This window comes from Carcharhinus amblyrhynchos, chromosome 7, assembly GCF_965287045.1.
Source record: "Carcharhinus amblyrhynchos chromosome 7, sCarAmb.v2.hapA, whole genome shotgun sequence".
NCBI lineage: Eukaryota > Metazoa > Chordata > Chondrichthyes > Carcharhiniformes > Carcharhinidae > Carcharhinus > Carcharhinus amblyrhynchos.
Genome location: NC_137330.1, coordinates 89,510,038 through 89,536,223, shown reverse-complemented (window position 1 = coordinate 89,536,223; position 26,186 = coordinate 89,510,038). Strand labels below are relative to the sequence as shown.

The 26,186-nt window shown below is 41.6% G+C and overlaps 1 protein-coding gene across 1 annotated transcript in view; it reads right to left on the bottom strand.

Annotated features, from left to right (window-relative positions):
• The window catches only part of mdn1 (midasin AAA ATPase 1), a 187,776-nt gene that overhangs the window by 85,600 nt on the left and 75,990 nt on the right, over nucleotides 1-26,186 (bottom strand). Inside the window, exons 31-46 of the mRNA XM_080192761.1 lie at nucleotides 22,648-22,778; nucleotides 22,376-22,514; nucleotides 20,841-20,970; nucleotides 18,397-18,636; nucleotides 17,117-17,314; nucleotides 12,974-13,185; nucleotides 11,722-11,844; nucleotides 10,662-10,859; nucleotides 9,626-9,733; nucleotides 9,350-9,538; nucleotides 8,181-8,285; nucleotides 7,770-8,033; nucleotides 5,024-5,291; nucleotides 4,297-4,456; nucleotides 3,321-3,437; nucleotides 323-528 (exon numbers count right to left, since the gene is read on the bottom strand). Of these exons, the coding sequence (XP_080048887.1) occupies nucleotides 323-528; nucleotides 3,321-3,437; nucleotides 4,297-4,456; nucleotides 5,024-5,291; nucleotides 7,770-8,033; nucleotides 8,181-8,285; nucleotides 9,350-9,538; nucleotides 9,626-9,733; nucleotides 10,662-10,859; nucleotides 11,722-11,844; nucleotides 12,974-13,185; nucleotides 17,117-17,314; nucleotides 18,397-18,636; nucleotides 20,841-20,970; nucleotides 22,376-22,514; nucleotides 22,648-22,778 (2,788 nt within the window). The remainder of the gene's footprint in view (nucleotides 1-322; nucleotides 529-3,320; nucleotides 3,438-4,296; nucleotides 4,457-5,023; nucleotides 5,292-7,769; nucleotides 8,034-8,180; nucleotides 8,286-9,349; nucleotides 9,539-9,625; nucleotides 9,734-10,661; nucleotides 10,860-11,721; nucleotides 11,845-12,973; nucleotides 13,186-17,116; nucleotides 17,315-18,396; nucleotides 18,637-20,840; nucleotides 20,971-22,375; nucleotides 22,515-22,647; nucleotides 22,779-26,186) is intronic.

Genomic DNA, 26,186 nt, shown 5'->3' with positions numbered 1-26,186 from the left:
ATGGGAAACAGGTGGGGAGGTGGAGTTGAGACCAGGGAGAGATCAGCGGTGATCTGATTGAATGGCAGAGCAGGCTGAAAGGGTTGAATTTACCCACATCTGCTCTTAATTCCAATGTGCCTAAATCTATATTTCTGTAAATATTAATTTACAAGTCACCTGAACTACAGCTTTCACATTGGCATCTCCAAACCCAAATCTAATACAGGATAAGCAACTGGGATATGTAACAGTTCCAACAAAATATAGGAACAACTCCATTCTGACAACAGTTTACCAAAACAGAGTTGAATTCGATTGATTTTGAATGTTTGGGGTTTACCTGCTGCAATTTCCTTTACTTCCGAATACAAAGCCATTAGCTCATTACATGGATGGTCTCCTATGAAACCAAGTCCATGCAACAGCGTTTTAAAATCCTGTTTATCCAAAGGGTCGTTACGCTCGCCCGCAATATAGATTTCAATCCCACGATTTCTCATGGCCCGAGAGATTTCCCCGTGAGCTGGGTCCATTGTCATAAACAGCCTATTTTGAAATAAAGAGGCAGTTAAACGTGAAGCCTGAAAATAGCATCAGCTGAGGATATTTTTACCACAGTATGGAGGTTCACAGAAGATGAACTTAGAGGCTTGTGAGCTCATTACAAGAATATACAAGTGTTCAGAAGTATCAAATATTAATTATTTTTCCATGTTTGACGTTCTTTTCCAAGGGCATTCAAACGGTCAGTGGATAGGCATATGGATAACACTGGAATAGTTTAGGTTAGAAGATCATTAGATTGTTGCGCCGACCGGTGGAACCATCGAGGACCGAAGGGCCTGTACTGCACTGTAATGTTCTTATGTTCTATAAGGAATGATAATTGGAAAGCAGGATGAAGGGCAGATGGACCTACTCAAGAGGGAAGTGGTTGGTAATGTGATTCAGTGGAGAAAAACAACTCCTTTCTGGAGGATTGAGTGAGGATAGGCTGAGAGAGTGAAAAGCGAAAAAAAAGGGGAGGTTGGCAGGATTTATGTTCAGTTATTTATAAAATGTCACAAGCAGGCTTACATTAACACTGCAACAAAGTTACTGTGAAAATCCCCAGTCGCCGCACTCCAACACTTGTTCGGGTACACCGAGCGAGAATTTAGCATGGCCAGTGCACCTAACCAGCACATCTTTTGCACTGTGGGAGGAAACACACGTAGATGCGGAGAGAACATGCAGACTCCGCACAGACAGTCCCAAGCCATGAATCGAAACCAGGTCCCTGGTGCTGTGAGGCAGCAGTACTAACCACAGGGCCAAGTGCCAAATTTACACTCAACTTCTTGCAGCAAAACAAAACAACTTCACCTCAGGTCAGCAGTACCAAAATTATGCTAAGTTTCATGAATTTTCATGTGGTTATTACTCCTTTGCATCAGTGGCTGTAAGGACAGACAGTGTGTGCTGTTATTATTGTCAATGAATTGAAATATACATATTAAAGAGTGGAGAAAAAAATTGCAAATGGTTTGTGTCCCATGTAGTACAAGGCTGTGAGAAGAAAACTCTTCAGTCAATGCAAGGAGTTTCACCCTCCTTGGCCCAAGTCAAGCCAATTAGTAGGAAGTGAACTGTTGGATGGCTTGGGGGTGGGGGCTGCGTGCTACACAGCAAATTACTCTGAAATTCATCAGTGGAAAGCCTTCTTTGATAAAACATCAAGAGACAGTCTGTGAATGGCAGAGAAGGTACGGATTGGCTATTACAGAACTGATAGCAATCACAGAAGGTAAGAAACCACACAGTTTTTAAAAACCGCTTTCCTGTCTTTTTTAAAATGAAAATTGGTTTGATTTGCCTTTGTGGTTTCTGTGCAACTTCTAGGTTTGTACTCTCGAACATACTGAGAAGCAAATGGAGTGATTTGGCCCAATATTTTTTCTAAATGGAACATTAATTCTCTGCTGTACAGGATTCCACACAAGAAGCCCCAGTTTAAAAATGCAGTTAATATTGTGATGTACAAGAGTAAAATCTAACACAAAATATGCGTGAGATGAAATGAAAAGCCTTGATAGAATGTTGACATAGGGAATCTCATTGTACTTGAACAAAATTTCATAATGTTTCTGTATATTGTATTCATTGTTCACAATGTGGTCTCCTCTATGGCAGGCAGACCAAGCATAGACTGGATGACCATTCTGCAGAACATCTCCATTCAGTCTTCAGATGTAACCCTGAGTTTCCTACCTAATTTTCCATCTTGCTCCCACTCTTGAGCTTTGTGTTCATGGCCTGTTATAGTACTCCAATAAAGATCAATGCAAGTTCAAGGAACAGCACCACACCTTTCAATTAAACACTCTACAGCCAGAAGGGCCTCAGTGTAGAGTTCAACTTTAGATCATAACCTCTGCCTCAAGCTTGTGCTGTTTTTGTTATTTTGGTGACCTGTTTCTTCCTTTAGTCCATCACATTGCATTTGGATGGCCATTCTGCAATTATTTTGTGCCTGATCTGGACATAACCCTCGTTCCTTTACTATACCCATTACCATTTCCCTTGGCTCACATCATGTAACCTTGTGAATTAATCTCTCCTGCTTTCCACCGTATCATAGACCTTCACTTTTTTTCTTCCTGCCCCTTTTTACTGACTTAAAAACTCTTAACATTTCTATCTTCAGTTGCAACGAAAAGCTCATCAACCAATGTTAACTCTTTCTCTCTACAAATGCTGCCTGATCTGTTGAGAACTTTCAGCATTTTTTGTTTATATTTCCGGCATCCATCTCTTTGCTTGTGTTCATAATTTTTCTTACTTGTTAAGGTTAATTGCTTATCAACCGTGTTTATTTCGAGAAGGCAATGGGCATTCATTTGTGCCTAGAGATTTTTGGTCAACTCTGTCATGGGAAGAAACTAGAGTCTTTACCATCACCAGCCATAGCCCCAACCTACATGTTAAAAAAGTGCATGGTAGCAGGTGTGAATCAGATTGGTTCCAACAGCATGCAGTTTGATCCTTCTGCTGCCTGGGGTAGATTTGGGACCCGCCTCCTTGCCCTAGGGTCAGGGTTGTGGTGCTGTGAGCTGGGCCTGCCCTTTGGGCAGGGAACTGAAGAGTAAAGAGGCACCAACCCAAATGTGGTTACTGGGTTAAGTGGTGCTCGCTTGGGATCTGTAAGTGTGCTCTTAATTGCTTTTAGTGTTCGAAGATTGGCTCCGGTCACATCTAACTGGTTTCCTGAATTGTGACAGTTAACGTGTGCTGAAAAATCTGCAATTAATCACTTGCCCGAAATCGCCATTTGGAAAGCAAACACCTTTACTGCTTACCTGAAATTTGGGTGTGGGACAATTGTTGGGCTGGTGCCATCAATCACTCCCCGTTCACTGATGGTTAGCACTCCTCCAGGTTCCAAAAGAGCATTTAGACGATCAAGCACAGAAGGACTAAATAGTAAGTATAAAATATATAATATGCTTAACAAACTGATAAATAGAAATTTAAACCTCTCTGCATCAGTGACACTCAAGTTACATTTACAGTGGATGCAAATTCCTGCAATTAGAATCATAGAACCCTACAGTGCAGAAAGAGACCCTTCAGCCCATCGAGTCTACACCGAACACATTCCCACCCAGGCCCTACCCCAATATCCCTACATATTATGCCCACTAATCCCTCTAACCTACGCATCCGTGGATACTAAGGTGCAATTTCTTCACATGGCCAATCAACCTAACCCGCACATCTTTGGACTGTGGGAGGAAACTGGAGTACCTGGAGGAAACCCATGCAGACACAAGTAGAATGTGCAAACTCCACACAGACTCAGTTTTCCGTACTTGGTTGTCACACACCAGGTGTGAAAGGATATAATGCATTTTGCCTGCATTTTTATAGATTCCCTACAGTACAGAAGGAGGCCATTCAGCCCATCAAATCTGCACTGGCCACAATCCCAAGACCTTATCCCTACATATTTACCTTGTTAGTCTCCCTGACACTATGGGTCAATATAACATGACCAATCAACCTAAACTGTACATCTTTGGACTGAGGGAAAAGCCAGAGCATCCAGGAGGGAACCCACACAGACACAGGGAAAATGTGCAAACTCCACACAGACAGTGACCCGAGGCAGGAACTGAACCCTGGTCCCTGGCGCTGTGAGGCAGCAGTGCTAACCACTGTGCTACTGTGCCACCCAAGGGCTGAATTTGCACAAAGGCCTAATTTTGACAACAACATTTACAACAAAGTCACAATCTGCAAGAATTATGGAACAATACTTTCAGAAGGTCTTACCTGCAGAAGTTGACGTTATCTAGCAGCAGCCAGTCACCAGAATTCAAAGCCTGTACAAGCATCCCATTAACCCACTCAAACGTGCCACGGCTTTGACCATCCAAAGATTGACTACGCTGGAGTTTAAATTGCTGGAATTCTGTGATCAATTCTGAAAATTCTGAAGCACAAAGATAATAAAGAACATATTACTGCCAATTACTCAAAAGACTACGCAATTTCTAAAGTAGACAATAAAAAAAAGTTAATGCACAAATAAAACTAGACGTTAAGCTCTGACAGTGCTGGTGAGGTGCACTGACCATGCTAAATTCTCCCTCAATGTACCTGAACAGGCGGAGTGTGACAACTAGGGGATTTTCACAGTAACTTCATTGCAATGTTAATGTAAGCCTACTTGTGACACTAATGAATAAACATAAAACTTAATGGGTTGGCAAATCAGTAGAACAATTCTGTTCTACTGAAGAAGTCAAGAACTTCAGAAAGAGGTAAAATTATGGGAGGCTGGAGGTGGGGCAGAATAATAAAAATTCTTCTAAATAAAAAAAAGACTATTATCCAGGCTAAAAGAAATTGGTAAAACCTTCAGCACTGTATCTAAAAAAGTATGTTTAAATTTACTCGTACAAAATAATTTCTACTGAGTAAATATTCAGAAAATTAAATTAGTTAATTTGGTCAACATCTTCTTTAAAAAAATTAGGAAAAGCCAAGAAACGCATACCTGAAGCAGAGAGCGTGTTCAGTTTGTTGTTAAAGCGCTGAAGAAGAATAAGCAAATTCTCTAGTTTGTTCATTGCATCAGAGGATATGCCAGAACCACGATCTTCATTCAGGCAACGTGAGTGACTGATCAGGAACGAATTCCAGAGTTTGAGAAGGACACCACCATCAGGGACAGTGTCTACAGACAGCAGAATATCTCTGGTGACAGCACTGACAACATCCTTCACCTTCACAACTAAACTCTGCCAAGGGCGAAAAATGTCAACCTGCAAGTACACAGGAAACCCATCAACATGGTTCTCTACTCCTTCAGAATCTACCACTTTTCAGCTTTGGGTGAGAAAGTACATTGAGTCAAAGGAACATGATGACCAAAAAATATATACGTTTTAAACATGTAAATTAATCAAAACCGAGAGAAGCATTGAACTCAGCAAGAGCACCCACAAAGACTTACGGAAAAGAAAGTACTTTATACAAGGTCATTTACAATATGACTGTAACACTATATTCTGCATCTTCTCCTTTCCTTCTCCCCAACATAGACTATGAACAGTACATTTTGACTGTGTAGCATGCAAGATGTTAGGAATGGATTAACAGATCTTCCAATTAAGTCCTATTTTGATGTCAATTATTCAATAGAAGTCATTGATATATAAAGGGCTACAGATGACACTGGTGTTGGTGGAGAATTGTACGTGGAGTCGGATCAAAAAGAAATAAACGTTGTTTAAGAAGCAGATCTCATGTCTCCTTTACCAAACTGCAACCAACAGACTCGAACACAAGAAACAATATTTTTCACTATGTCCCAATACATGTAACGAATCAAACCAAAAAGTATGGAAGAAAACATTGTCCTATAAACGACAGACACAGAAAACAGAACAATGTCAAGTCTCTGATGCAGTTTCGTCACCAACAATAAAAAGGCAAAATCTGCAAAGAATTTTCAAAATGTGTAAGAAACAAAAATACAAATGCCAATCACACTTTGGGTTTTGTAAACTGGGCAGAGGACATGAGAAAAAGGCCATGAAATATTTGTATAAGCCAACAATTGATTAGAGACCAGGTGGCAGTTCCCAGTGGCCATTATAGAGGCAATATTTCAGTTACTGAGATGACCTGCTTGGGTTCAGCAGGATAATGTCAAAAATGGGAAACCATTGCTGTAAGTGGCTTGAGATTTTGGGACTCCCTCTACAGGAGCAGCGAAAGCTGCAATGTGACCTTTCTTCATGAGTGTAGAGAGAGAAGAGAGGCAGGGAGAGAATTAAGAGGCACTGATGAAGGTCATCAAATTTGATGCAGTCAGAGAATAAAGGGCAGATTATGAAAGAAAATGTTGGTTGCTGGGGAGCAGATCGCTTCAACAGAAGGAGCGATTTAGGTACAAACCATTGCACCTCAAGGAAATTTGATTAAATAATAGCACAATAAATGTCTATTGAGGAATAAAAGAGAAATTTTAGCTTCGTCACACACAGCCAGCATACGGCATGGGCTAGTCTCTGTGCTGCAAACTTATTTAGCAACATACACAGGAATTTGCAGCATTGATGTGTTTAAAGTCACAAAGGCAAGCAGTATCATCAGAGTAAGTGAACTGTAAAAGGAGTAGAAACAATAATTCTAAAATAGGAATTTCAGAGGAGAGAGGCAGAGAGATTTAATTGAAATTTAAAAAGGGTATTAGGTAGGCATTAATATAGGAATTAGTTGGATATGAGATGATGTATTTTAGGAGGTCTAATAAGGATAGGATATAAACAATGAAAGGTAGGTTCTTGGGGAGTATTGCAGAACAAAGGGACCTTGGTGTACAAGTCCATAGATCCCCAAACATGGCAGTACAGGTAGATAGTGTGGTGAAGAAGCATACTGAATGCTTGCCTTTAATAGCTAGGGCATACAATATAGGGGAGGTCTTGATACAATTTTATAAAACATTGGTTCAGCCACAGTTGGAGTGTTGTGTGCAGTTCTGGTCGCCACACTAATCAGAAGGACATGATTACATTGGACATGGTGCAGAGGCAAGATGTTGCCTAGGTTGGAAAGCTTCAGCTACAAGATGAGAATGGAAAGGCTGGGTTTGTTTTCCCTGGAGCAGAGGAGGCTGAGGGGGATCTGATACAGGTATACAAAATTATGAGAGGCACAGATATGGTAGATGATAAGAATCTTTTTGGCACAGCAGAGGTATCTAAGGCCAGGGGGCAGAGGATTAAAGTAAGGAGCAAATGGTTTAGAGGTGATGAGAAAAAATATTTCCACCCAGATGGTAGTGGAAATATGAAACATGCTGTCTGAGAGCGTGGCAGAGGCAGGTATTTTCACAACATTTAAGCAGCACTTGGATGAGCACTTAAATCACTAAGGCATAGCAGGTTATAGACTAAATATTGATAAATGGCACTAGTACAGATTGGTAGTTGATATTTGGCGTAGACATGATGGGCCGAAGGGCCTGTTTCTGTGCTGTATGACTATGACTAAACAGCCCATTTGCACTGTAATTTCAAAGTGCCGGATGTATCAGTTCTAAAGATTTGTGCAAATGCTGCGACAAAACAGAAAAAAGTCCCCCCCACACCCCATCTCATGTTAATGAGCACCAAATTTCAATGCAATAACTAGGTGTAACTGAAATCTACGTACAAGAAATATCATCAGGTGAAATACATTTGGTGGAGGTACGGTCACTTAAAATTCAATCGCTCTATTAAATATTTCACCTGCTCAAATCCACCAAGTAGTTCTGTGGTGTCCATCGCACTGTTCATTGCCATAACCTTTAAATTTTGACCTGTTAGAAGAGCCAAGAGCTGGATTAGGCTGGTTTTCCCACTGGCAGCAGGCCCCACCAGAATGACCATCCAGCCCATCTGTGTACACTTCATAATGGACTCCAGTGGCTGAAGCGAATGGTGAAGAACAGAGAGCTGCTTCTTTGATATTGGAACAGCGAACCCACTACGAGAAAGTATAGAATACCCAACCTGAAACAGAAAAGAACGCTTAGAATGCTTATAATGGCTTGCTTTGAAGGATAGACAGTAACTCAAAAGGTTGATTAAATGTTAAGTTTTTACATAACACCTTAACATTGGATTACAGAATAGTATACAAAAGCTCAAATCGCAAACCTGAACATGCTGTGGTGTGATGTGGAATTTTCTGGACCCAGTGTAGGGAAGTGATTGAATTCCATCACCTTCTGAATGAAAAATGCCTTCAAATACAGAAAACATCTTGGGGGGAAAGAAATAAGAAATAACGTTAAATAGCCAAAGTTAAATTAGAACTTTTCCTGCACAAGGGCAAACTCAACACCAATTATTTTCTGAGATGATTATTAAGGCAATGAAAGAAACAAGGCGATTGTGAATGCAGTTAATATGCCTCAGTTTCAATTCACAATAGATTTACCAACTGGTACCTCAAATATACTGTAGTGTAAAGAACAAAGGGTATTTAAAATGCAAAGCAGGTCACAAGGTCACTGGATTTGTAACCCAGGGGCCGAGGTAAATGCCCTGGGAAACTGGGTTAAAACCCCACCATGGCAGCCAGTGAAATTTAAATTCAAATTAGTAAATCTGGAATTAAAAGCTAGTCATAGTGACCGTGAAACCATTGTTGATTGTGATGTCCTTCAGGGAAGGAAATCTGCCCTCCTTACCTGGTCTGGTCTACATACTACTCTAGACCCACAGTAAAGTTGATGACTCATTAACTCCTCTGAAGTGGCCTAACAAGGAACTCAGTTGAAGGGCAATTAGGGATTGGCAACTCCACAACCCGCAAAAGGATAAATAACAATTAAGAAAGGTATTTTAGTTTTAATTATGATGAGCTCAGCCACATGTTTAAAACTCTTATGTACTTGGCAAAACTAATTGAGTATTCAATCATGAAATGCAAGTTGTATAAAGCATTAACCTAGAGGACTGTGTTATTACATCTACCGTACTTTCAAGCAGTGATGTAACGTTTAGCAAAAATTTTCAAATACACAATTCTGAAAAAGGTATACAAATCACATGTAGCTTTTAACCAATATGCACAAATCTTTCCATCACCAGGCTAGGTGGATTGGCCATGGTAAATTGCCCCAAAGATGTGTAGGTTGGGGGGGTTTAGCCATAGTAAATGTGTGGGGTTACAGGGAAGGGTTGAGCCTGAGTAAGATGTTCTTTCGGAGAGTTGGTGCAGACTCGATGGGCTGAACGGCCTCCTTCTGCACACAGGTATTCTATAAACTGACTGCATTAAGAATAAAGCAACTACAGAAAAGCTCAGTTGACATGCTTACATGGTTTCTGTCTGCCTCAGATCGCATTCGGTCTGCATACACCAAAGCAACATGCTGGCCTGGGTCATAGCACCCAGGCATCTGGTCTACCAACATCAGCTGGCACCAGCGGAAAAGGTCACGCAGGTTAAATTCCCATGGTCCTCCTTTCTGTCCCCACTTTCTTTCCACCGTTACTTCTTGGTTAATCTTCCAAGAACAAAAGCAATTGAGTTAGTTAACGTCCAAAGCTTTACATCCAACCTTTTTTGTCCTGCATCAAAAAAAAAATCTTACCTTGTAATTAAAATGGACCATTTTGCTGATAATGTTTTTACCAATTGCAGGAAACATGGTGTTTGCAATGTACTCCATGTCCGTAACCGTAAGCTGATCCACATATACCTGCATTAGAAAAATCAATATTAACCTCAACAAAAATGACACTCAAGAAACAATACAGAAAATTATTACAGGGAAATTTGGCATTACTTTTTATGCAATTGAATTGCACGCACTGAACACATTCTTGGATGCACTGGCAAACAACTAAATATCATTATTCAACATACAAAAAAGAATGGACCACTTGCTGCTGCACCCAAAACGTCAGCAATGGCTCGTCTTTGGCTCATGCCCCACTACAGTATTCAAGAGCCTTTAGACCAGCATTTAGTGTTATAGTGTCAAATGTGAAGTATTTAAAATGCGAGTTAAATTGAAGCACAACTCTCCCAGGTGGATATAGAGGATCCTACGGCATTACTGAAAGAACAAAAGAGCTCTGTGTCCCAGCCAACCATCCAGCAATGTGAAACTTCAGTTGTGAGGACAGATTGGGACTGTTCTCTCCAGAGAGATGGTGGCTAAGAGGCGATCTGATGGAAGTTGATGCAAGCATTCAAAATCACGAGGGGCTGGACAGAGAAGAGAGGGAGAAACCGCTCCTGTTCATAAAAGGATCATAAAAAGAACAGGAGGGCACAAAAAGGGAAAAGAGGGTGGAGGAGGGGGTAGAAAAAATAAAAGCACTATGAATTAATCTGTCTAAGGTTTTCAAAAGGGGCCAGAAAGTATTAAAATGCTTCCATGCTTCCATCTATAAGCTTATCATTCACTAAATTTTCAAACAAAACAAAAGCTCACCAGCTAAGAATCTACAGGCTATTTACTAAATTGTAACGATGAGACCAAATGACTGATGGAATCAGTAACAAGAGATGTAACTTACAGGTTCAGATAGAAGGTTTCATCAAGTGTACCTCTGATTGCTCTGCCCATATATCCATTGTTCTGCTAAGCAAAGTCAACTGCACTCATTATCCTATCTTACCTGTGTGAACCTGTTGAGGAACGACTTGGGGAGACCTTTCCTTCCACCACCTTGGCGATAAGGATTCTGACAACCAAAGATCTTAGTCCTCTCGTGTTCCACGCTAAAGTGACGGCCCAATTCGGGGATAAAAATTTCAGCGCGATGGTCGAAGCAGGCGTTCAGTCCTTCTAGCACAGACTGGGAAGCCAGGTTTAGCTGAAAGAACAAAGTTAATTACTAGTTTTTCCGTCTTCAATAATATCTTTCAGTATTTGCGTTTTGCATTAGTGCTACTGAAGATAGTGAAATGAAACTCAATTAATTACAAAATCTGCCCATCAGCACAGATGGGAGAAGCACATTACAAGCACTGAATATGTAGTTATGTGAATCCAGAGACATTTATTGACACTGAACAAATGCAGGGGATGTTTTGTGTAGCTAAGCTGAATGATTCAATTATATCTCAAAGACTTTGTCATCCAAAACTTTATCAGCTGAAAGACACCAATCTCACCAGGGCCTATCCCTGTATCCCCACATGTTTACCCTGCTAGGCTCCCTGACACTAAGGGGCAATTTACCATGGCCAATCCACCTAACCTGGGCATTGTTGGAGTGAGGGGAAACCAGAGCACCAGGAGGTGCCCACGCAGGACATGGAGAACATGCAAACTCCACACAGTGACCCGACAACTCTAATATGTCCCTAATAGGGAGGAAATCTTTCATGTGGATAACTAGTTTAAGCAAAGAAAATTAAGAACCAAATGTATACATTCTGCAGTCATGGATTCATGTTGGACCAAAACACAAAGATGACAATAAGTCACAAGGTGCACTGAGTTTTAATTAATTTCAGTTGTCATTGATGAATACACAGGGACCACTTGAAATCCTTTTAGGTATAATGGAGGTCCTCTGCTGTTTCAAAATTAAAACATAACAAAGCTCACATCCACGCACAAAGCCATCTCAATCAATCTCATATCAGTGCTGCATTTTTGTAAAACGAAGAAGTTGCTCAAGACATAAGGTTTGGTGATGAGATTAACTAAAGCAGATCAATAACACTCACCTCATCTAAAACAATCCAATGTCCAGCCTTGAGGGCCGCAAGCAGAGGACCATCACGCCAGGCAAATTCGCCTCCTTTACCCCCTTCAACAGGCAGGTCTGTCCCAAACAAGTCAGTCACATCCTGTAGGAACAGCGGTTTTTGTTAATAATCGGTACAAACCAAAGACAGAAATCTTTTACCAATCACATGTATTTCATTTAACACAAATTTCTGGCTGCAAACAGGAGGATATTAATCATAATGGTAAGCATCTGATAATATAATCTATGCTGCAGTGAACAGTCAATTTTAGAGCAACTGGCTAAATTGTTAACTGCAATTATTGATTTATTACAATTATATATGCTATGTTGGGCAATACAGCCATTAATAAAAATTCAATCTGCACTCCCAACTGTTTCCAGCTGAATTAAATTCAGCTCTAGTCAGAGGCATAACACTGAACAATTAAGAACAAACATTACATCAAGCCCAAGACCAAGAGCAAAGCCATTCCTTGTCAGCTTGGATCGTGTTTATCTCATTTGGAGAGACCATGAAATTGATTCAATTTAAATTGGTTTTTGGAGTTAGAGATTAAGGGCTTGTCTACTCTGCACATTCAGCTGGCGTTGTGAGACTTCTCAAAGTCCAGTAGGTTTATTTGGAATCACAAGCTTTCGGAGCGCTACTCCATCTTCAGATGACTCACCTGATGAAGGAGCAATGCTCCGAAAGACAGTGATTCCGAATAAACCTGTTGGACTTCAACCTAGTGTTGAGAGACTTCTTACTGTGCTCACCTCAGTCCAGCACCACCATCTCCACATCGGCTTTGTAACTTTAAGAATGGAGTAAAATTAAAAAATAAACACCCAACCAAGTGATGTTCATCAATTCTGTGGGTATCCTGGCTAACATTTATTCCTCAATCATCTCGATTATCTCTTCATTTCTCTTATTTATTTGCAAATTGACTGCCATCTTCTCCATATTACAATGTAGACTACACTTCATAGTTACATCATTCAACTGTGAATCACTTTGGGATATCCAGGGGCACTATGTAAATATATATTTTATGTCTTCTGCATTGTTGCTGCCAAATATATCAAAATTTTCTTGCTTTGTGAAAAATCTGAATTTTCCTCAGAATGCAGTCCACTTTTATGATGATTTAAAATTGAGATTTGAGAGAAAGGGAAAATAACTACACAGGAAAGTTCAATCACAGACAATGGGACTGCAAGCTGTGTCCACACTAACTTACCGTTTGCTCAGAAAGGTTGATTCGGACAAGCTGGTTTCCAGAAGCCTTTGCCAGAGCTGTTACCAAACTTGTTTTTCCAACTCCTGGTGATCCCTCTAATAGAATTGGCCTTTTTAACTTCAATGCTCGCAGCAGTCTCAGTGCATTCATTGCAGTTGTGCCAGCATTCAGTGCATAGTCCGTGACTGCAATTTTCTCTGCAGCTGCCCCTACTGAAAACATTAACATATACATTTATAGACACGCACACGATGTTCTTTAAATCCTATATAATCAGTCATCATGAGACAATATTGCACACCCCTGGAATCCATTAAATGACGCAAACTGATCAATTTTTCCTAGGGGCAGGATATTCCAGCCGCCCTCGCCCCAAGGCTGGAATATCCCACCCAAGTCACTGGACCTTTGCATGATCTGTGTCCCACCTGCTACAAGTCCCGTGGCAGGCGGAACGGGAAATTTCAGCCCCAGATGTTTTGTCATTGACGCTTACAGCATGAAAACAGGCCCTTCAGCCCAACTTGTCCATGCCACTTTTTTTTTTAAAACCCCTAAGCTAATTCCAATTGCCCACATTTGGCCCATGTCTCTCTACACCCATTTTACCCATCTAACTGTCTAAATGTTTTTTAAAAGACAATATTGTACCCACCTTCACTATCACCTCTGGCAGCTTGTTCCAGACACTCACCACCCTCTGTGAAAACATTTCCCCTCTGGGCACTTCTATATCTCTCCCCTCTCACCTTAAACATCTGCTCTCTAGCTTTAGAGTCCCCTATCTTTGGGGAACAATATTGACTACCAAGCTGATCTGTGCCCCTCATCATTTTATAGACCTCTAAGATCACCCCTCAACCTTCGACACTCCAGAGAAAACAGTCCCAGTCTATTCAGCCTCATCTTATAACTCAAACCATCAAGTCCGGGTAACATCCTGGTAAATCTTTTCTGCACTCTTTCTAGTTTAATAATATCCTTTCTATAATAGGGTGACCAGAACTATAAGAACATAAGAAATAAGAACATAAGAAATAGGAGCAGGAGTAGGCCATCTGGCCCTTCGAGCCTGCCCCACCATTCAATAAGATCATGGCTGATCTGTCGTGGCTCAGTTCCACTTTCCCGCCCTCTCCCCATAACCCTTAATCCCCTCTCTTATCAAAAACCCATCAACCCGCTTCTTAAAAATATTTAGCGAGGCAGCCTCCACCACTTCAACGGGCAGAGAATTCCAGAGATTCACCACCCTTTGAGTGAAGAAGTTCCTCCTCAACTCCGTTCTAAACCGCCCCCCCTTTATCTTGAGGCTGTGCCCCCTAGTCCTACTGTCTTTTTTGAGCGGGAAGAGTCTCTCCACCTCTATCCTATCCATCCCATTCATCATCTTATACGTCTCAATGAGATCTCCCCTCATTCTTCTAAACTCTAACGAGTACAAGCCTAGTTTATTCAGCCTCTCCTCATAGCTCAACCCCCTCAACTCCGGTATCAGCCTAGTAAACCTCCTCTGCACTCCCTCCAAGGCCAAAATATCCTTGCGCATGTGCGGCGCCCAAAACTGCACACAGTACTCCAGCTGCGGCCTCACCAATGCCCTATACAGCTGCAGCAAGACCTCCCTACTTTTATATTCAATCCCCCTCGCTATGAAGGCCAGCATCCCATTCGCCTTCCTGACCACCTGCTGCACCTGCAGGCTGGGTTTTTGCGACTCATGCACAAGGACCCCGAGGTCCCTCTGCACCGTCGCCTGCTGCAGTTTTTCGCCACGTAAGTAATAGTCCTTCCTACCATTCTTCCTACCAAAGTGGACCACCTCACACTTGCCAACATTAAATTCCATTTGCCATTTCCTGGCCCATTCGCCCAGCCTATCCAGATCCTTCCACAGACTCTCCACACCCTCCGCACAATTTGCCTTTCCCCCAATCTTGGTGTCATCAGCAAATTTCGACACCCTACACTCGGTTCCCTCCTCCAGATCATCTATATAAATGGTAAATAGCTGAGGCCCCAGCACCGACCCCTGGGGCACCCCACTAGTCACCAACCGCCAATCCGAATAGCACCCATTGACCCCCACTCTCTGCCTCCTATTTGACAACCAATCCTCTATCCACGCTAACACCCTACCCCCAACTCCATGTCCTCTGACCTTCTGCAGTAACCTCTTGTGAGGTACCTTATCAAATGCCTTCTGAAAATCCAGAAAGACCACATCCACCGGCTCTCCTCTATCCACCGCCCTAGACACATCCTTATAGAACTCCAGTAAATTTGTCAGACACGACTTCCCTTTAATGAAACCGTGTTGCGTCTGCCCTATCAAGCAATTCCCTTCAAGATGCCTCGCAATTTCCTCCTTAATGACGGATTCTAACATTTTACCTACCACAGACGTTAAACTAACCGGCCTATAATTCCCCGCCTTTTGCCTGGCACCCTTCTTAAACAACGGCGTAACATTAGCCGTTTTCCAATCTTCCGGCACTTCCCCGGAATCCAGCGACGTCTGGAAAATAACCACCAAGGCATCCACTATAACCTCCGCCATTTCTTTCAGAACCCTCGGATGCATTCCATCCGGTCCTGGGGACTTGTCCACAATCAGCCCCTCCAGTCTGTCGCGCACCACCTCTCTAGTAACAGTAATGTCATTAAGACCCTCCAGTCCTACCACCTTTCCATCGCTAACACCCGGCAAATTATTCACGTCCTCCTCCGTGAAGACAGAAACAAAAAAGTTATTCAAGACCTTAGCCATATCCCCATCCCCTACCACTAGGTCCCCTTTCTCATCCTCTAAGGGACCAACGTTCACCCTAGCCAGCCTCTTCCTTTTTATATATTTATAAAAACTCTTGCTATCCTTTTTTATATTAAGCGCTAGCCCAGCTTCATAGCTTCTTCTACCCTCCTTTATCAACTTTTTTGTCAATCTTTGTTGACAGTGCGTACATTGTCATGTTACATGTTTTAACTCACGTAACCTTGCTGCTGGTAGCTTAGAAGCACAAACGGACAAACTTAATTACGAGAAAAAGGCTTGAAAAGAATTTGAAATACAGCATCTAGAAAAGTGAAGGTATGCATTTTAAAACTAACTATAAGAATTCAGATTTCATTGTAATGTTATTAGACAGGCTATCCCAAAAATCTGGCCATGTTTGATGAAATGATTTCCTCACTTTGGAAGTTAGAATATTTAGAATGAAACCACAGTGGCACATTGGTTAGCACTGTTACCTCACGGCGCCAGGGACCTGGGTTTGATTCCTGGTTTGGGTCACTGCTTGTGTGGAGTTTGCACATTTTCCCCGTATCTGCATGGGTTTCCTCCCACAGTCCAAAAGATGTGCAGGTTAGGTAGAGTGGGCGTATTAAATTGCCCCTTAGTGTCAGGAGGGTTACTGGGTAAATATAATGGGGTCACGGGGATAGGGACTGGGTGGGATTGTGGTCGGTGCAGACTTGATGGACCAAATGGCCTCCTTTTGCACTGCATGGATACTATACCAACTCTGGCAGACATAATCCAATACAGGTTAGCAGCCTTGGAGGAATGAATGATGAGTGTTTTAATACAAAACTGGCCTTTTGGAAAAGGGTTTTTGGAGGCTGTGAAGTCAATAACCAAACAAAATTTATAATGATTGTTAGATCAAAACAGACCAGGATCCTGGTTTGCCTTCTACTATCCTGGTACTACACATGATGATAAAAGGAGGAGTTGTTGACTTAATCAGAGCAATTAGTCTTCAAAAATCCCAGACACACAGCCAGAAAAATCTCAGTGATGAAGTGCTTTGAGGTTCATAAAATGTCATGTAGACTTCCCCATTAGAAAGATCCAGATACACACATTACAGGACATATTTCACAATGGCAAATAGTACCAGAGACCAAACTGCTTCACACATATCTCAATGTACGACTTCAATATGCTAACAAAAAAAAAACTCAAAACCAGTGGTCCAAAGTCACCATCCCTTCCAAAGCATGAGATACTTACAATAATTTTGTGTCTTAAATTACTCAACATATACATTTAGTAGGGAGACTGGGAAGAAGCAAAAATTGGGAGGTACAAATGGTCAGTTTTCAAGAATATGTTATTTATCACTCTCCAATCCTTACCAATGGGGATGTAGAATGGATGAATTCCAAAACAGAGTTTAGTCCACACAGCCTTCCTCTTTGTTTTCTGATCATAACTGTTCAGCATTTTCCAAACACGTTTTGTCAACTTTGTAACTTTGGACAGTTTTTTAAAAAGAAAGTTCAGACATGCTTTCCGTGCAGCCAGAGTTGCTTCTGGAGAACAGAATGTAGACCCTGGAAGGAAATAAAATCAAAAGGGATCAAACCTATAGGCACAATTAACTTGCACTTCAGATGAACAGTCTGCCAAGGCAACACTGACTTCAGATTCTCTTATGCCCTGGGCTGAGCCACTGAACAATGTATTTTAATACAGGAAATTTTAAATTAAAAGAAATTAGTTTTTCTTTCCAATGCTTTCATTTTAGAACATTTAGTAAAATTCATTTTAAAAAAGTGAGTACAGATTAATAGGTTGAACATCCAGTTTCTATGATGTAAATTCTATACAGTCAACTACATTTATGGACAGTCATAAATCAAACATAAGGCAGCTTGAATCAGGAATTAAAAGGCAAACAGTGATCACGTCCAACTGCTTGGCGAAATGAGAAACACAGCCTTTCTCAGCTCATTATTTCAGAAGGTCTAACTTTTTAAATATACATTGGGCTCATTAAAGATGAACAGCACAGGATTTTAGATATGCCTGCAATAGGAGTAAAAATTACCACACGTTAATCCATTTCTTATTTTCTTCCTGTTCTTTAGATTTCCCACATAACATCATTGCTGGAATGAGTGGACTGTAGGTAATCTATTATCAGTTCTTTGAAATTATTTCATTGGCCTCAAATTTGTTGCTAGTTTGCAGAGGGTCACAAAATGGGTCAGCTTTGCATTTCCCCACTTCTGTAGCAAACTTTCTCTCCTGAAAAATGTCCTCACAGTGGAAAGGGCAATGTTACGGACAGGAGAAAGACGTTTCCACATAGTAATGGCAATTTCACAGCAAACTCCTGGGTGGCGCAGTGGTTAGTGCTGCTATCTCAGCACCGGGACGATTCCTGGCTTGGGTCACTGTCTGTACAGAGTCTGCACATTCTCCCCATGGGTTTCCTCCGGGAGCTCCGGTTTCCTGCCACAGTCTGAAAGATATGCTGGTTAGATGCATTGGCCATGCTAAATTCTCCCTCAGTGTACCCAAACAGGTGCCCAAGTGTGGCGACTAGGGGATATTCACAGTGACTTCATTGTGGTGTTAATGTAAGCTTACGTGTGACACTAATAAACAAACTTTAAAAACTAACACTTACCAGATCCAATTCCATCAATACAAATGAGGCAGGCAGCATGTATGAACCCAGTGATAGGGTCAAGCTGGAAATCGCCACTTTCATCCAAATCCCGAATGTCTGAGGCCGCCTTTTTAGTTGCAACATTCATGAAGTTTACCCAGGACAGGACATCACGGATACTCAACACACATCGACGCCCAAATTCTTGATTCTTTAACCAGTCAATGAAATCCAAAATAAGTTCCGCTATATCTTTGCCTATAAGACACAGGGGAAAAAATTACTACATTTTAAACCCAATTTTGATTTCCCTCCTGATCTTTAGATTTCCAGAGGCATACCATTGCTGGAACAAATGGACTGTAAGTAACCTATTCTCAGTCCTTTGAAATTATTGGCCTCAAATTTGTTGCAAGTTTGCAGTGGAGCACAAAATGGGTCAGCTTTACATTTCCCCACTTCTACTGCAAACGTTCTCTCCTGAAAAATGTTCTCACTGTGAAGAGGGCAATGTTATGGACCAGAGAGAGACAGGTAAACTGTACTTAATTCATCTCACCATCTGACCCCAGGCAGAATGTGTTTCAAATCATTATTAAATTCTGGGGTGGCACATTTTCCAAAACATTCAATTTGTGACATCCAATTTACTGATAATCATCACATTTTGATTAACTCAAGTGAGCTAATTTCACCTTCAGAACTCCTACAGGAGTGTTAGCAGTGTTCCAATTGCACCCCACCCAATGACCATAAAAGGGGGAAGGGAGAAAGAAGTGGACGATAAAGGGAGTTTTACAACTATTTCTTCTCTCAGACTCTATGGAATTCATTACTGCAGAAGGTTGTATAGGCTGTGTCATAAGTATGTTCAAGACTGAGTTAGACAGATTTTTAATCAGTAAGGGAATCAAGTGCAATGGGGGATGAGGCAGGAAAGTGGAGTGAGGATTACCACATCAGATCGGTCATGATCTCATTGAATGGTGGAACAGACAGTATGGGCCGAATGGCCTAGTGTGGCTTTTACACGTTATGCTCTTATGGTTAATAACCGAACAAGAACAACTGACACCAATATTCATTCACGCAAGAGAGTTCAGAGTCAGCGTTCAATTGGAATTCTTTCAAGGAGGAATTAAGAGTTCAGCTGGCCGAGGATCAGAGTTATAGGGTTTGTTATATGTTTGCGACTGATACTGCAAGGTTAAGTCAGTACACATGGACTGGGTTGGTTCTGCTGACCATGGTAGGAAACAAGACTTGAGGAGCAGGCTGTTATTCTACCTGAAGGGCAGTTTCTTGGTGGTTCATCAGTTGGATGTTAAACAGCAGGCTAAGGATGTAGGGTGAGAATCTCTAAACTTCCAGCCACATGTTTCCCACTGGCGGGATGTGGCGCGTTGTTTGCTAGAGGCTGGATTTTCTGCCCACCACAGTCAGTCAATGGGAATTCTCACTGACATCATCCCACACCAGCGGGAAACCCACGGGCAGGGGTGCACTGCCGGTAGGACAGGAGAATCCCACCGGCAAGAACAGCCAGAGAATTCCAGCTGTACTGTGATAACTGTCCCAAAAAAGCCAGAGGCTTGGGTCATGTGACATGTCACATTAATTTCATTTCTGCACTTCTGGCCAGAATTCCTCCTTGAGACACACAAAGTGGTTTTTAGCATCTCTTCCAGCATAGAGTGTTTCGATCTCTGTTTTGTGACAGTTCCATTTGTGGGGAGCAGCTCATCAATACTTTTTCTGCTCTCATTGATTGCAAGCGGTCTGTATAATGAGGTACAAGATTCCACAGATTAGTGAAGAACTATTTTGTTCTTGTAAATCCAGGTGGTAGCTTCCAGAGCAAAAGGATCAATCCTCTGGTCATGTGACTTGTAACAGCCATCGTTTTTGGTTCCACAGAAAATCCATTTTAAAAAATAGCACTAAGAATAAAGTTTTGAAAGGTGTTGGATTTCTTTTTCATGTCATAGGAACTCAACAATCAGAGTGCAAGTAAAAGCCCTTTGTACATGACATAAAATGAACACCAACTGTCTTCGGTCCAAGCTTCTGGGGTGGTGAATATTACAAAAATGTCCCTTTGACTTATCAGAACTACTATTTCAATTCTGCTTACTTTGGCATGAAGAGGCAATAAGTTTGAGTGAATACAGGGCCAGACTGATGGCTGCCTCTTAAAAATTAAGACTTAAGTAGAGCATAAAGGATTTCCTCCTATAGAAGGAGGAAAAGCTGCTTTAAACTCTATTCAGAGATAAATACAAAATGATAGGAAAGACTTCGCAATACCCCAAATTAATTCATGTGACCAATAAACTGATGAGCTGATTTAATTGCCCAATGATAAAGGCTGCAACGTTCAGCCTTTCACTCCAGGTCATTTCTCAAAATGCATAAAACGTCCAACAAAAGTCAAGGCAATACAAGTCCACGGCATTCCCCACCTCCACGATCCTGCCCATCTAAAGAGAGTCCAGGGTTTAAGTTATGTTGAACGATCACCATCATATCCTCCCGGCTGTTGCTCGGTGGGCACCAGATCTCAGTGAATCGGTTCCTCAGGGCTGGCGAAAGCTGAAATGTTAAACAATGGGTCAACTTAAATCACAAGAGCAGATGGCTTCAAATTTACAAATTTTCTATTTCTCTCTTACACACCTCATCCCATCAGAAAGGGTATTTTTGTAGTAATAAAACTGAAAACGGTTCCAATATAAAACAACTGAGGTAACCACTGGCTTTTTTCTTTATATTGGTGTCCCATACATACAGGCAATCCACAGCGAGATGGCAAATATAATCTTTTAATTGGAAACAAAAGCGTAAAAGCAGAAGGAACCTTACCAGGTTTCTAAAAACAAGGCCAGACCATCAAATGGTAGGGCAAAGCGTTAACAAGCTTGTCCACTAAAGGCGTAGGAGGGGAGAAGGAGGGACCATAATGTTATAAGTGATAAAAGTCATGACATCAAGAGAAGCAAATCCATTCAACCCATCTAGCTCACCCATCCACTGAAATTTATGATTTCTCCATCACACTAACAGCGTGAGCAGAAGAGATGCAATGTCTACAATGCAATAGCTAAAGTGGAACCACGAGAGTCTAATCATGGAGGTAAACGGGAGACGAGTGACAAAATGGAGAGGGAACCACCATAGTTAAAAGCAGCAGCAGATGAGGAATAGATGACTTGTCACAGCAAAAACCCTCACCCACTTTGGGCACCTCTCTTAATTCTGCAGTCAGCATTAGAAATGAATCGAAGAGCCTTGAATAGTGCGGCAGTATTATAGCACAACATACTCCAGAATTTGAGGGAAAAGAGAATCCACAGAATCCCTAAAGTGCAGGAGTGGTCATTTGGCCCATCAATTCTGTACTAAGGAGCACCTTATAAATGTGATGAACATTAGCATAGACTAGTTATACCAAATGTCTTGCTTCAGTGCTTTAAACATTTGAATGTAATTCTATACAAACAAACAGCAGAAAACTTGCTCTCGGGAGTCACAGCAGCATCCTTGGCTCACAGTCCAAATGCTGAGGGCTCAAGTCTAACTACAGAGACTTGGGCACATTCCTCCAGCAATACAAGAGAATATTGTTGGAAAGTGAATGGTAAATGCTATCAGTGGCTTTGATTCATTCAAAGAGCCAAACCACTCTCCCTAGTGGCTTGGCTGATATTTATCCTTCAAGTCATTAAGAGATGCACACTATCTGGTCATTTTCATTAGGAGCTTGCTGTGTGAAAATTGGCTGCTGAGCTTTTTTAAAATTAAAATACTTAATTGGCTGCCAAGTGATATGGGACACCCAAGGATTGTGAAAGGCTGGTTATAAATGCAAATTATTTCATCCTGCCCAAGAACATCAATTGTCGATATGGATATTGAGTACTGATTGTAGCTAATTTCAAAGAAATTGAACATTGAAATCTTCATTGGACATAATGCAGCTCCACAATGGTACACTCACCTCTTTCTTTCCAAAATCTCCTCCTGGGTTCATGGTTGCAAGTATCCGAAATCTGTTTCCAGCACTTATGAGATCCACATTATCATCTTCCCCACTTCCCTTTTCTGCAAGCAAGAGCGTCCGTTCATCTTCCAGGACACTGCGCACACGTTCAAATAAGTCAGTGAACACAAAATGGGAAAGTTACACAACAGCCAGAAAATTTAGGACAAAAGCACACTCCTACACTTGGCACCCAAAATTTAAACTGACAAATCAGATTGAAACACCACCTGTTGAGTCTTTCCAAAACAGAATCATCCGCCAATGAGATTTCATCCATCAGAAACAGGTTGTCTTCCTTCATGGCAAGCACAAGAGGCCCATCGTGCCACTCAAATAGCCTGTTCGAGCTGGCATCATCCTGGTGATCAAGAAATATATCTTAAAAGTGCAGTATTATCCTTACTCAAAAATACTGGAGAACAACAATATTCTTAACAACAGTTGCACATTCTTCCTGTGGTCTACGTGGGTTTCCTCTGGGTGCTCTGGTTTCCTCCCACAGTCCAAAAGATGTGCAGGTTAGGTGAAATGGCAGTGCTAAAATTCTCCCTCAGTGTACCCGAACAGGCACGGAAATTGGCAACTAGGGAACTTTCACAGCAACATCATTGCAGTGTTAATGTAACTAATAAAAATTAAAAAAAAAATAAAACACAGCTTGTGTAAAAACTACCTCCATGCAGCAGCTGTACAAACTGTTTAATCCCTGACCTACACGCAGTTAAATCAGCCCAGTCTTAACAACTTAGAAGCAAAATTTTGTGCCACACAAAGCATCAGCCATGATCCAACAGAGTGGTGGAGAAGGTTACTGGGTAAAGTGCCCTACAGACATTTCCACATTACTTTCAGGACATCCCTACACAGGTACTGCCGACAACCATATATGCACAAAGGAGGAAGACAGATACTCATCAGATGCCAATTTAGTTCTGGTCAGAGTCCCTGATGTGGATCACCTTTTTGATGCTGTTTTCTGCCCTCACTCACGTGAGTACATAACTGAATGAGAAAAAAGGACAATTCCCTGCAATGTAAAATATTGATGTACTCCATGCAGTTTCCTTTAGCTTTCTTTCTTTATACTTTGATGGGGTGTGGGCGCCACTGGCAAGGCCAGTATTTGCTGTCCCTCCCCAGTTGTGCTGGAAATGAATGACATTTGAAAGCAGTTAAGAATCATCACAGTGCTGTGGGTTTGGAGTCAAATATTAGACCAGATGAGATAAGGATGGCAGATTTCCTTTCCTAAAGGGAAGTCAGCGAACCATATGTTTTTTTTTACAATAATGACTGAGACTAGCTTTCAATTGAATTTAAATTACACCAGCTGCCATGCTGGGACTCAAACCCATGTCCCTAGGCCATTAACCCACGATGCTGGATTATTAGTTCAGTGACATAACCACCAAGCCACCTGCTCCCTCCCTATTATGCAAATTTACAAATGGCTGCTATGCTTTCAGTGATGTTAGTCTTTCCTCCCCAAACCCTGTCATTTCATCTTCCTCTTCTCAAATTCTCCACCTCTCTCTCTGGTTCAGTGCCCATTTTGTCTCAATACACATCAGTATAACTCCTTCAGCCGTGCAAGGCAGTGATGGTCTATACTAAAAAGTGAGTTTTAATACCCCATCCTTTGGGTTGTACTGGGCAGAATTTGAAATCTCACTCAGACGGACGCACTGCATCAACATTATAAAAACAGGTCAAAGAGCACACCCATTACCAAGTATGGACATTGTGCATATCCTGGTGCACCTCAAGACACCGTTCACAATTATGATGCAGACTACAGAATACAGCACAGCTCAAATGATAAATCAGAGTTGGAGTTATTTTCTTTTCAAATTTACTCCCTCTTCAACAAAATCTGGTTCATACAAGTTTACTAACTTGTGTTCGCCACCTCTGTAGGAAAGTCCGTGTTTAATAATTAGTTTTGGTTTCTTGATGTGTAATTATGAAATAATCAAAGTGTTTCATCAATTAACTCATGATGTAAGGTACCAATATCATCCTACATAAGTCTGTCATTAGGTGCATTCTCACTGACCAGTGAAATGTGTCATTTTGCCTTAGACCAAAGTACAATTACGCGTCATGGTTTTGTTACAGGATAAATAACGAGAGGAAACCCATTGATTACAGCATTAATGCGAGGGTTATTGTTTAATTGTCAAAGCAAATGGAGAGATTAGGTTTTGGAGGTTGTATTCCTCTCGAAATGTATTGTGTAAAGCAGACCTGTTTTAGGTCTCTAACCACAGTTGTGTCTTAAATAGCTAAGTAACAGAGAACCTTCAAGAGAAATATTCACTTTCTTTTAAAGTGTGCAACAGATCAATGCACAAGTGATTTCTGTATCTTTGGAATCAGTTTCTGTAGTCAGTGTTGAATTTTGATGAAGGGTCATCTAGACTCGAAAAGTTGCCTCTATTCTCTTCCCACAAACGTTGTCAGGCCTGCTGAGGTTCTCCAGCACTTTGTTTTGTTTCAGATTCTAGCACCTGGGGCCTCAGCTATTTACCATTTATATAGATGATCTGGAGGAGGGAACCAAGTGTAGGGTGTCGAAATTTGCTGATGACACCAAGATTGGGGGAACGGCAAATTGTGCGGAGGGTGTGGAGAGTCTGCAGAAGGATCTAGATAGGCTGGGTGAATGGGCCAGGAAATGGCAAATGGAATTTAATGTTGGCAAGTGTGAGGTGGTCCACTTTGGTAGGAATAATGGTAGGAAGGACTATTACTTATGGGGCGAAAAACTGCAGCAGGCGACGGTGCAGAGGGACCTCGGGGTCCTTGTGCATGAGTCGCAAAAACCCAGCTTGCAGGTGCAGCAAGTGGTCAGGAAGGCAAATGGGATGCTGGCCTTCATAGCGAGGGGGATTGAATATAAAAGTAGGGAGGTGTTGCTGCAGCTGTATAGGGCATTGGTGAGGCCGCAGCTGGAGTACTGTGTGCAGTTTTGGGCACCTCACCTGGGCAAAGATATTTTGGCCTCGGAGGGAGTGCAGAGGAGGTTTACTAGGCTGATACCGGAGTTGAGGGGGTTGAGCTATGAGGAGAGGCTGAATAAACTAGGCTTGTACTCGTTAGAGTTTAGAAGAATGAGGGGAGATCTCATTGAGATGTATAAGATGATGAATGGGATGGATAGGATAGAGGTGGAGAGACTCTTCCCGCTCAAAAAAGACAGTAGGACTAGGGGGCACAGCCTCAAGATAAAGGGGGGGGCGGTTTAGAACGGAGTTGAGGAGGAACTTTTTCACTCAAAGGGTGGTGAATCTCTGGAATTCTCTGCCCGTTAAAGTGGTGGAGGCTGCCTCGCTAAATATTTTTAAGACGTGGGTTGATGGGTTTTTGATAAGAGAGGGGATTAAGGGTTATGGGGAGAGGGCGGGAAGGTGGAACTGAGCCGCGACAGATCAGCCATGATCTTATTGAATGGTGGGGCAGACTCGAAGGGCTAGATGGCCTACTCCTGCTCCTATTTCTTACGTTCTTATGTTCTTATATTATTGTAGTTATGTAGCTTTTAAGACTTATTTCTTATGAACATGCATTAATCGGAAGTTATTTCGTAATACATGCCTTGATACCCCAACACACTAATCACATGTACTGATTTTATATGTAGTATAGTAATTTTTTAAACTGCAATATTGGTTTAAGATTGTGTGCCTCTTGGACCTTCAGTTATTTTTAAGAAGCTTGCTCCAGGCAACAGCAGTCACTAGAAAGTTGGACACAATCGTTTGAA